The sequence below is a fragment of the Theobroma umbraticum genome, unplaced genomic scaffold (assembly GCF_002168275.2).
Source record: "Theobroma umbraticum cultivar Fairchild unplaced genomic scaffold, ASM216827v3 scaffold_12.1, whole genome shotgun sequence".
In the NCBI taxonomy this organism is placed as follows: domain Eukaryota; kingdom Viridiplantae; phylum Streptophyta; class Magnoliopsida; order Malvales; family Malvaceae; genus Theobroma; species Theobroma umbraticum.
Genome location: NW_018397269.1, coordinates 3,289,311 through 3,299,565, shown reverse-complemented (window position 1 = coordinate 3,299,565; position 10,255 = coordinate 3,289,311). Strand labels below are relative to the sequence as shown.

The 10,255-nt window shown below is 35.3% G+C and overlaps 1 protein-coding gene across 2 annotated transcripts; it reads left to right on the top strand.

Annotated features, from left to right (window-relative positions):
* The first annotated feature begins 267 nt into the window (after window positions 1-267).
* LOC110425817 (GC-rich sequence DNA-binding factor-like protein) lies at window positions 268-8,961 on the top strand. Of its 2 annotated transcripts, XR_002446071.1 has the most exons (9): window positions 268-610; window positions 1,428-2,633; window positions 3,729-3,896; window positions 5,044-5,723; window positions 6,108-6,387; window positions 6,657-6,946; window positions 7,543-7,755; window positions 8,389-8,456; window positions 8,550-8,961. XR_002446071.1 is itself a non-coding variant. In XM_021440862.1 (7 exons), the coding sequence occupies exons 2-7, from the start codon at window positions 1,443-1,445 to the stop codon at window positions 7,733-7,735; spliced, it is 2,802 nt and encodes a 933-aa protein (XP_021296537.1). In that variant the 5' UTR covers window positions 268-610; window positions 1,428-1,442; the 3' UTR covers window positions 7,736-8,128. The 2 variants fall into 2 exon arrangements, 1 of the variants encoding a protein (XP_021296537.1); XM_021440862.1 differs by lacking the exons at window positions 8,389-8,456; window positions 8,550-8,961 and having other exon boundaries at window positions 7,543-8,128.
* The last annotated feature ends 1,294 nt before the right edge of the window (window positions 8,962-10,255 follow it).

Below are 10,255 nucleotides of genomic sequence, written 5' to 3'. Positions count from 1 at the left end.
TTTAGATCCTCCAATAATTTTGGTAAGTCATTATTGACTTTATTCAATTAACTGTTTATTTTTTATTATTTATAAAAAATAATTTCATTAATTTAATTCATGAAATAAAAAATGACATAAATAAAAAAATATATCGGCTAACCGGGTTGAGCTAGGGTGAATCCAAGCCACCTCTTCTTTTCATTCTTTTGCATCCATAAAACGACGTGGTTTGGGTTTTCCTATAAAATTGTAACGCAACCCTAGCAGGCAAGTCCGTTTCTCTTTTCTTCATTTTTGCTCTCTCCTTCTCCTACGGACCCTAGCAGCGGCAGCCAATCCCTTTCTCTAAACCCTCTCTCCCTTACTCGGTCCCCGGTGCCGTCGCGTTCGCCGCCCTAGGTCTTTCCGGCAGCGGTTCCCTCTTTCTTTCCCTTTCCTCTTTTCTTCTCTTCCCGTTCCTTCTGCTGCCAGTTTCCTCTCTTTCTAAAAAAGCCTAGCCATCGTCGTCTCCGTCACTCTAAAAACTGTATCACCCGCTATATCTATCCTATACGTATCACCCACCTCTCTGTCTCCAATAAGAAAAACATATTTTTCTTTCTCTCTTTCTAATAATCCATTGAATCAGGTAATATTAATTCAATAATTCTCATTTAATTTTAGTTTTGTTTGTATTCTTCATGCATTAGTGTTTCTTTCTTAGTGATATTAAAAATAAATAATTATTGCTAAATTGAATCTGGAATTGATTTTTTTTGTATTGCATTTGTTATCTTTGATCTGGGTGTTTTTATTCTTCCAAAAGGTGTTGGATTTAGTTTTAATTAGTGGTGATGATTGGTCATTTTGAAGGGATTAGATAGATTCTAGCTTCACATTATTGGATTATGTGTTATTGGGAGCTAAAGAGACTGGGGATTGCTGCATCTGTTGATGTTTTCTTTCTTGTTGCATGGGAAAGGAAAATGGAGTAAGACTGAATTCAATCAAAGCCAGTGCGCGTGTTTGTTTTAGTTTTTTGTGTAGGTTTTAGCATATATGGGTTCTAAATCAGTTGAGGATATTCACGGTGCGGAATCAATACAAAAGATTTTTACATCCCTGGACAGGTGTCATTACCACACCTGTTCAGGGATAGTTTTAATATATGTAGCAAGCCAAATAGTATCACCCATCTCCCAGACAGGTGTCAACACAGAAACTGCGTCAGAACAGTTTTACTATATGTTATAGATGGCCTTTTAATTTTGGCCTTTCTTAGTTCTAGTGCTCTCGCATGGAGTCCTATTCTGAATTGTTATAAATTTATGTTGGAGTTTTTGTGTTGTGCTTTTGAAGATTTAGAGAGAAAACACCCTTTTTTAATTCTGTGTTTTCTATTCTTGGTGGAGAAGGTTTGAGCCATTTCCAATATTTTATTAAGCTCATTTTCTTTTCCGTTTCAGTAATTCCTTGACACCATGAGCAGCGCCATTAGAGCCAGAAACTTTCGCCGCCGGGCCGATGACATCGATGATGATGACAACGATGATAACAACACCCCCAACATTGCCTCTGCCACCGTCACCGCCACAAAAAAACCCTCATCTTCAAAGCCCACTGCAAAGAAGCCCCCAAAACTCCTAAGTTTCGCCGACGACGAAAATGAAGAAGAAACAACCAAACCCTCCTCAAATAGAAACAGAGATAAGGAAAGGGAAAAACCCTTTTCCTCTCGGGTTTCCAAACCCTTATCTGCCCACAAAATTACCTCCACAAAAGACTGCAAGACCCCTCCTACTTTACCTTCCAATGTCCAACCCCAAGCTGGGACTTACACAAAAGAAGCATTACTTGAGCTCCAAAAGAACATGCGTACCCTCGCCGCCCCTTCATCACGAGCTTCCTCTGTTTTATCTGAGCCTAAGATTGTCCTCAAAGGCCTTCTAAAACCCCAATCCCAAAATTTAAACTCTGAGCGAGATAATGATCCTCCAGAGAAACTTCAGAAAGATGACACAGAGTCTCAGTTGGCAACGATGACAACTGGAAAAGGGGTGGATTTGGATTTTTCAGCTTTTCCCGACCAGGCAACTATTGATGCTATTAAGGCCAAGAAGGACCGGGTTCGGAAGTCGTTTGCAAGGCCTGCGCCTGATTATATATCATTGGATAGGGGGAGCAATCTTGGTGGTGCTATGGAAGAAGAGTTGAGTGATGATGAGGAACCAGAGTTTCCAGGGCGGTTGTTTGGTGAAAGTGGGAAAAAGGGTGTGTTTGAGGTTGTTGAAGAGAGAGCAGTGGGTGTAGTTTTGAGGAAAGACGGGATTCACGATGAGGATGATGATGATGAGGAAGAGAAGATGTGGGAAGAAGAGCAGTTTAGGAAAGGATTGGGGAAGAGGATGGATGATAGCTCTAATCGGGTTGTTAGTAGTAATAGTAATAGTGGTGGAGTTGCCATGGTTCATAATATGCAGCAGCAACACCAACAAAGATATGGGTATTCGACAATGGGTTCATATAGTTCGATGATGCCCAGTGTTTCAGCAGCTCCCCCATCAAGCATTGTTGGAGCAGCTGGGGCTTCTCAAGGTTTAGATGTTACGTCCATATCTCAACAAGCTGAGATTGCAAAGAAAGCTTTACAAGAGAATGTTAGGAGGCTTAAGGTATCCTTATGTTCCCTACTTGTATCTTTAGAGATTTTGAATAGAGTTCAAAGTGGTTTAGTTAGTGGTACTTTATGGTCCTTTTAGGCTGTTGTTTTAATTATCTAGGAGTAGGGTATGAGTTGTATCCTTTTCATTTTGCTGTTGCCAACGGTTTCTCTCCGAAGTAAGAATGCCTCATTCTAAAATCAAAGGGTAAAATAACAGGAACTTGGAGGAACATGGTAAATATAGTTACACAAATAAGGAGTCAACTTTCCAAGCATCTCATATTACATAAATATTCTATTTAACTCAACTCACACTAATCATATCCAATCTCTCCCTTGGTAAAACAGACTAATTGTCTAGATATTATGCAAGTTCTTTAAAGCTGGAAGGTTGCTAGAAACTATAACCTTTGTGGTTTTGGTTTCATTTTTCAATTTTAGTCATTTAGGAGCTGCAGTGGTGGGCATTCCTCTGGAATGTACAGCTGAGAAGCTTTTTCTTGCTCCTTGATCCAGCTGATCTATTTAATTCTTCATTCTTTCTTTTAGCTTTTCTGCCTTGCAATTTATTTACAGTTTCAGACTTTTGGGTAATTGATGTAATCACAGTAAACTGATCAGATGAGATGTAAAATTTCAGGTGATTCCTAATTGTGGCCTGAACTGACTAGATAAAAGATTCTTTGGGCAGTTGAGCCAATATGGATTAGACACTCTGAATGCTTAAGAGTCAAGAGATGTGTGTCAGCATAACCTCAAGAAATTTCTCTTAATTAATATGGGAAGAACTCTTGATATAACTAATAGTCCAGACTGTACATACATATTAACTTCCTCTTTCTTGTTCTTGGGACCTCACATACATTCTTTTGCATTGTCATTGGATTGCTGAGAGAGATTGTAAGATATCTTTTCAGTATTTAATTTATATTTGGGTCTGGGGAAAAACAGTGATGGTAGGATATGTAAATTTTCATATGAATGCTAATAAAGGTTTTCCTCAATGTGAAGCTCTGTTTTGGCATCACATCAACAAACTGTTTACATTTTAAATTGGTTAAATATGTATGAATTACTTCGTACCTAATCTCTTTTTCCTTACCAGGAATCTCATGACAGAACCATTTCATCATTGACAAAGGCTGATGAGAATTTGTCAGCCTCACTTTTTAATATCACAGCTCTTGAAAAGTCTATATCTGCTGCTGGTGAGAAGTTCATCTTTATGCAAAAGCTTCGTGATTTTGTTTCTGTTATATGTGAATTTTTGCAGGTACGCCTTTATTTGATTTTATGTACTGCTTTCTGTGTGCCAATATCCTTATATTAGATATCTGTTGTGGATCTTATAGTTAGATTTCTCTCTCTCTCTCTCTCTCAGGCTAGGTGTAGCTTGAAGTGTAAGCAAGTTACTTTTTATATTTAAAAATTCATAAGTTATTTAATATTTAATAATAACTCCTATCAACAAGAAAATTCTAATAGCAACAAAATTAGGAAATATATAAAATTAAAAGTAAAATGAATGATAGAAATTTACTTTTTATTGAGTTCACTTCAATCTCAATTGCTAATTAGATATTAATGCTATATATAACTTTATTATTATAAATAAAATTGTTAAAGAATAATTTAAGAATATAATAAAACTTTATGTCCTTTTACATCCAAAAATGTTTTAAGACATCTATCTTATAGATACACACATGCTCATACACAAGAAGATTTGGTCAAGTAGCACCAATGATCTCAAAATGAACACTGAATAAGTAAACTGAAATTTCATTTGTCATAATCACAAAACTCAACTAAAATATTCAAGTAACGAATCTCAATTTCTCAATCATCAACAGATATGAGAAACTGAATTAACAAAAGGTACTTATAACTACACCTTAAACTCTACTATAAATGCAAAATATCAATTATAACCTAAAATAAGCTGAATACTTGAAATTTCAATAAAGAACATAAAAGTATAACAAAGTATTAAATAAACTCATGAACAATTTAATTCCTCAGTTAGGTTGTTTTCTTGTCCTGCATCATTTTCTGGTTTCAAGGTTTCAATTTTCATCATTTCACATGTTCAACATTCATGTATTTGGAATAGGCAGAAGATTAGACTAATAGGAGTTTTATTGTATAATTGTGGAACCATTGAACACTATCTGTCTGACTCGAAGCAAGAGTGTATGAAAACTTTTGGTTGGCATTTAGATGGTGTGTGCTATACTTGCTGCTTGATTTTTTTACTGTAGCCCGGTATTAGGAATGTCATTTGTTTGGAATGACTCACTGTTGGATCATCAGTTTTCTTGAGGTTTTGTTTATCAAAAGGAAAATTCTTTTCATAGATGCATGTAAGTTGACCTGCTTGTTAACCTGTACTTACCAGTTTACTATGGTTTTCTACTCAGCATAAAGCTCCCCTTATAGAGGAACTTGAAGAGCACATGCAAAAACTTAATGAAGAACGTGCATTATCTGTCTTAGAAAGAAGATCTGCAAATAATGATGATGAAATGGTGGAGGTTGAAGCAGCTGTGAAAGCGGCTATGTTGGTTTTCAGTGAACGTGGAAACAGTGCTGCTATGATTGAAGTTGCTGCAAATGCAGCCCAGGCTTCAGCTGCTGCCGTTAGAGGACAAGTGAATTTACCAGTGAAGCTAGATGAATTTGGTAGAGATGTGAACCGGCAGAAACGTTTGGATATGGAACGGAGGGCTGGGGCTCGTCAACGCAGGAAAGCTCAATTTGATTCCAAGAGATTATCATCCATGGAAATTGACAGTTCCTACCAGAAAATAGAAGGAGAATCGAGCACTGATGAGAGTGATAGTGAGAGTACAGCATATCAGTCAAACCGTGACATGTTGCTTCAGACTGCAGATGAAATTTTCGGTGATGCATCTGAGGAATATTCCCAACTTTCTGAGGTTAAAGAGAGGTTTGAAAGATGGAAGAAAGATTATTCTTCGAGCTACCGTGATGCTTACATGTCATTAAGTATTCCTGCTATCTTCTCTCCATTTGTAAGACTAGAGCTTCTTAAGTGGGACCCACTCCATGTTGATGAAGACTTTTCTGATATGAAATGGTAATGGTAGTTAACTTCAGTTCTATGCGCCTTTCAAGAATTTATAGATTAGAAAAGGTTTTTCTGAATTCTAATAGTATTGAAGAATTTATAGATTAATTATATATTAAACCAGTAATTGCCTTTCAATTGAAATTTTTTATAGATAATTAACTTTACACTTTAGATATATTTGTATTGCATGCGTAATAATTATTTAAGAACAAATAAATACTAGTTTAACTTAACTGGTTTAAAACCTTGGGAGACGGGCTTGGTTATTTTGGTCTATTGTGATTGATGGCACCTAGAGGTGCATGCTTGAATGAACAAACGCACATTAAAGGTTTAAATATATCTCTTTCAATGATTGATTATATTAAGTATTTGTTTTCCCTTTTTCAGGCATAATTTGCTATTCAATTATGGTTTTCCAGAAGATGGAAGTTTCACCCCTGATGATGCTGATGCTAACCTCGTTCCTGCCCTAGTGGAAAAGGTCGCACTTCCAGTGTTGCATCATGAAATTTCCCATTGCTGGGACATGCTTAGCATGCAAGAAACGAAGAATGCTGTTTTTGCCACAAGTTTGATTATAGATTATGTTCCTGCTTCTAGTGAGGCTTTAGCAGAATTATTAGTTACTATCCGCACTCGTCTAAGCGAAGCTGTTGCCGATATTATGGTATTTGGATGTTTTAACTCTCTCACTCTCTCTCATTTGTGTGTATGTGTGCACATCTCTCTTTCTCTTGCATTTGTGTGTGTGTTCACATCTCTCTCTCTCTCTCTTCTCTCTCTCTCTCATTTTTGTGTGTGCACATTTGCAAAATGCATCAGTGCCTCTATGTGCCTGTCATCTCTGTGTCTGTGTGTACATGCCTGCTTTTTATGGGAATAAATGTTGTGTTAACTTAGAGTTAATGTTGTTGTTCTTTGATATTTATTTCATAGGTCCCAACATGGAGCCCACTTGTGATGAAGGCTGTGCCAAATGCTGCACGAGTTGCTGCATATCGATTTGGGATGTCTGTTCGTTTGATGAGAAATATCTGCTTGTGGAAGGAAATCCTGGCATTGCCAGTTTTAGAGAAGCTTGCTCTTGATGAGCTTTTGTATGGTAAAATATTGCCTCATGTTCGAAATATTACTTCAGATGTTCATGATGCTGTCACAAGAACAGAACGCATTGTAGCTTCTTTATCAGGGGTGTGGGCAGGCACAAATGTCATACAAGATTCCAGGTATTAATAATGTCTGTTTAAGAGGATACCCTAGTGGTTAATAATGGATAATCTGGTTAATCAGGTTGCATTAAGTTTTCTTAATCACTTTATCTTCACCAGGTGTAATCACTATGATGCATCTATGTGCCTATTGAACTCAGTAAATTTGAGCAAGCACGGTCCAATTACGCTTGGCACTGCCTATATCTACAAAATTTGATTAAATGTCTCACATCGTTCCCCTCCGAATCCCTTCCCCCGCCCAACTGTGGATTATTGTTTATTTCGTCTGTGTTTTCTTCTTTCTCCCTGTCTTGTGCTACAAACATTACTTTACTCTTCTTTTCAAAACTATGTATACTTCTTGAAATACACACGTGCACACGCACTCTTCGAAGTTATACATGCATAATTAGTAACATAGAATTCAGCAGTTTTCCTTTGCTTTCACTTTTTAGAGGACATATACTGCAAATGTACTGGTTTGATAATTGTTTACTTAATTAAAAATGACATCTTCTCACGATTATTTTCCTTTTAAAGGACATATTCTGAGTCTGAGGCTTCCCTCCTGCTTCTGTCTCATGATTATTTGTTTTTAAAAACCTGTGCAGTCACAAGTTGCAACCGCTGGTGGATTATGTGTTGTTGTTAGGAAAAACATTGGAGAGAAGGCATGCGTCTGGTGTGACTGAAAATGAGACTGGTGGACTAGCTCGTCGGTTGAAGAAAATGTTGGTTGAGCTTAATGAGTATGACAATGCAAGGGATATAGCAGGGAGGTTCCATCTCAAGGAAGCATTATGAATGATGCTGTGAAGTATATGGTATGATTAACCTGACTGACTGAAACTGGTTATAGTTGTCCATGAATTGAAGAAAGGTATTGGGTATACTTGATTAATATGGCAAGAGATGACCATTGCAAATTACATTTCTTAGGGTAGCTTTCCTGAGCACAGGTTGGGCTGTAACTAAGATGCCCTCTCCGTAGACCCCAGTGCTTTTTCCTCCCCGCTTTCAACTACTACTTCCCTCTTTCCATTTAATTATTTGTCTTAGACCTCTGATGTTAAGATGGATGTATGTGCTTTCTCATATCTTCAATAGTCTTCTAACTGAAAGCTCTTTTGAGTTCTATGAAAAACCTTGTAAAATTTTAGGATGCAATATAATTCTTTTGCTTCTGTTTCTGGTCCATTTTTGTTGACACTTGTAAAGCATTTTTTTTTTCTTGTTCTGTTGCTAATAGTGTATGAGATAGGAATAAGATCGTTCCTTGGGATTCCGCTAATAAAAAGGATACTGGTTTAGAACATTAAGAGGCTTTCTGTAGATTCAAGTGATATTTCTTTAGGTTCTGTTTCTAGTTAAATTGTTGTTAATAGCTGCAGGAAATGCTAGATTTTTTATTGCATCTTCACTTTACTCTCACATGGAAGATGGCACTTGTTTTGCAGTTTATTGTTCAGTCACATTTTTCTTCAAAATGATGCACTTTGCTTGGATGCTGCTCAAAGCAAATCATGTAAGTTTGTTTGTTTTTTGATTGCTCTTGTAAATTTGTTAGTTCATAATCAAAACCTGAAAAAGTCTGGAACTGTATCTTTTTTGCCAACAGCTGCCTTTTACCCTAGTGGTTAGAACTTGGAATATCATCTCGGAAGCCTCAAGTTTGGTGTTAGGATAGGCAGGATGGGAGTCCACTGCATGGACTTTGACAGTGGGTTTGAGTCAACGATTTGATTATGGTAGAAAGCTGGACCAGGAACTATAGTCTATTATGGGACTAGGCTTTTCATAGTGATGTCATATAGCTATGCATAAGGCCATCAATTGAACCCGGAGCCTATATCTGAGTAGGTTTCCGAATTGGTGGAGACTGATTCGGTAGTTGTGGTTGGTCTTGGTCTGTCACATAACGAAGCACCTTCTGTAAAATGCTGTTAACCAATTGGTTTGGGACAGTTGTGTCAGTTTGAATGTCCAACTATCCCTCCAAGTGTGGAAAATCTGATGAGTTTGGCAGCTAATGAGGAGAATGAAATCTAAATGGCATCCAAATTGAAAATTATCACCTAATGGCTAATGGAAAACTTGTGCAAAGGTTGCAATTTGGTTCCCACCACAAGGGGCATTTTAAAAAATAGCCCACAAGGATAATATATTTTAAAAAATAAATTTTTTATAATTTTAATTATTTTTGATCAAGTCGCATAAAATTACTATTAATGAATATGAGAATTTTCAATTACTATTAATGAATATGAGAATTTTCAATTACTATTAATGAATATGAGAATTTTCAAGTGCACGTTGTGATACAAGTCATACATATGGTATACGTTATATTAAAAAATATTATTACACGTCATGTATAAAATTATGTTATACATCATAGTTAAAAGAGGTTATTACATGTGATTATAAAAAAATATATTATTGATATACGTCATGTACAAAAACATATTACAAATTATGTTGAAAACAAATGTTATTATTACACGCTATATTGAAAAAAAAATTATAACATTTTAATATTAAAAATGTTGTTACTTGCGAATCAAAATTTTAAATTATTTCAATTCTTTTCATTTTTTTATTTTTATTTTTGATGATTTGGTACCGATTAAAGTAACTTTAACAAGCTTTCATAAATTAAAACATAATTTTTCTTATCTAATATATATGTTTCAGCAAAAAATCATATTTTTTTTTTGAAATCTTAAGTTTATAAATATCAAAATTTTGAGTTTATTGGTGTCTATGTTCTGAATTGATCCAATTAAAAATTATTTCAAATATCTGTTATTATTTTTATTATTTTAATTTTATCCAAAACACATAAAAATCAAATTTTTCGAATGACCACTTACTCCAAACATATCAAAACCATTGCTTGGCGTTCTAAAATCACAAAAGAGAGAAATTGAGAGCACAACAAATGAATGTCAAAGAGAAAAATTGATAAAATTATAGGAAATTGGATAATGAGAAAGAAATCGAAAACACAGATGGATATGGAGAAATTATGATAAATAATTTAATTTATTTGAAATGTTTTCAAAGGTATTTTTGTCAAATCATGATTAAATATGATTAAAAATAATTAATTTTATTCTGGATGTTATTTTTGAAATTAAGTTATCAAGATGATTATTTCTCACAATTTTCTCCTACAATAATGTGCATAAAAAAAAAATCCTTGTAGGTAGTATAATGTAAAGGTCTATACTAACTTGTAAAGTTTGTTTATTTTGACTAATTGAGTCTATAGTTTTATCACACAAAAGTTCTTGGTGTGAGATTTATGATTCTCTTTTGGAT

What these genes read in the sequence shown, in the direction of transcription:
- LOC110425817 (XM_021440862.1), top strand. Translation starts at nt 1,443, where the DNA reads ATGAGCAGCGCCATTAGAGCCAGAAACTTTCGCCGCCGGGCCGATGAC. An exon ending in GACTTTTCTGATATGAAATG is followed by an intron (nt 5,724 to 6,107) that starts GTAATGGTAGTT and finishes TCCCTTTTTCAG; the next exon opens with GCATAATTTGCTATTCAATT. An exon ending in AATGTCATACAAGATTCCAG is followed by an intron (nt 6,947 to 7,542) that starts GTATTAATAATG and finishes AAACCTGTGCAG; the next exon opens with TCACAAGTTGCAACCGCTGG.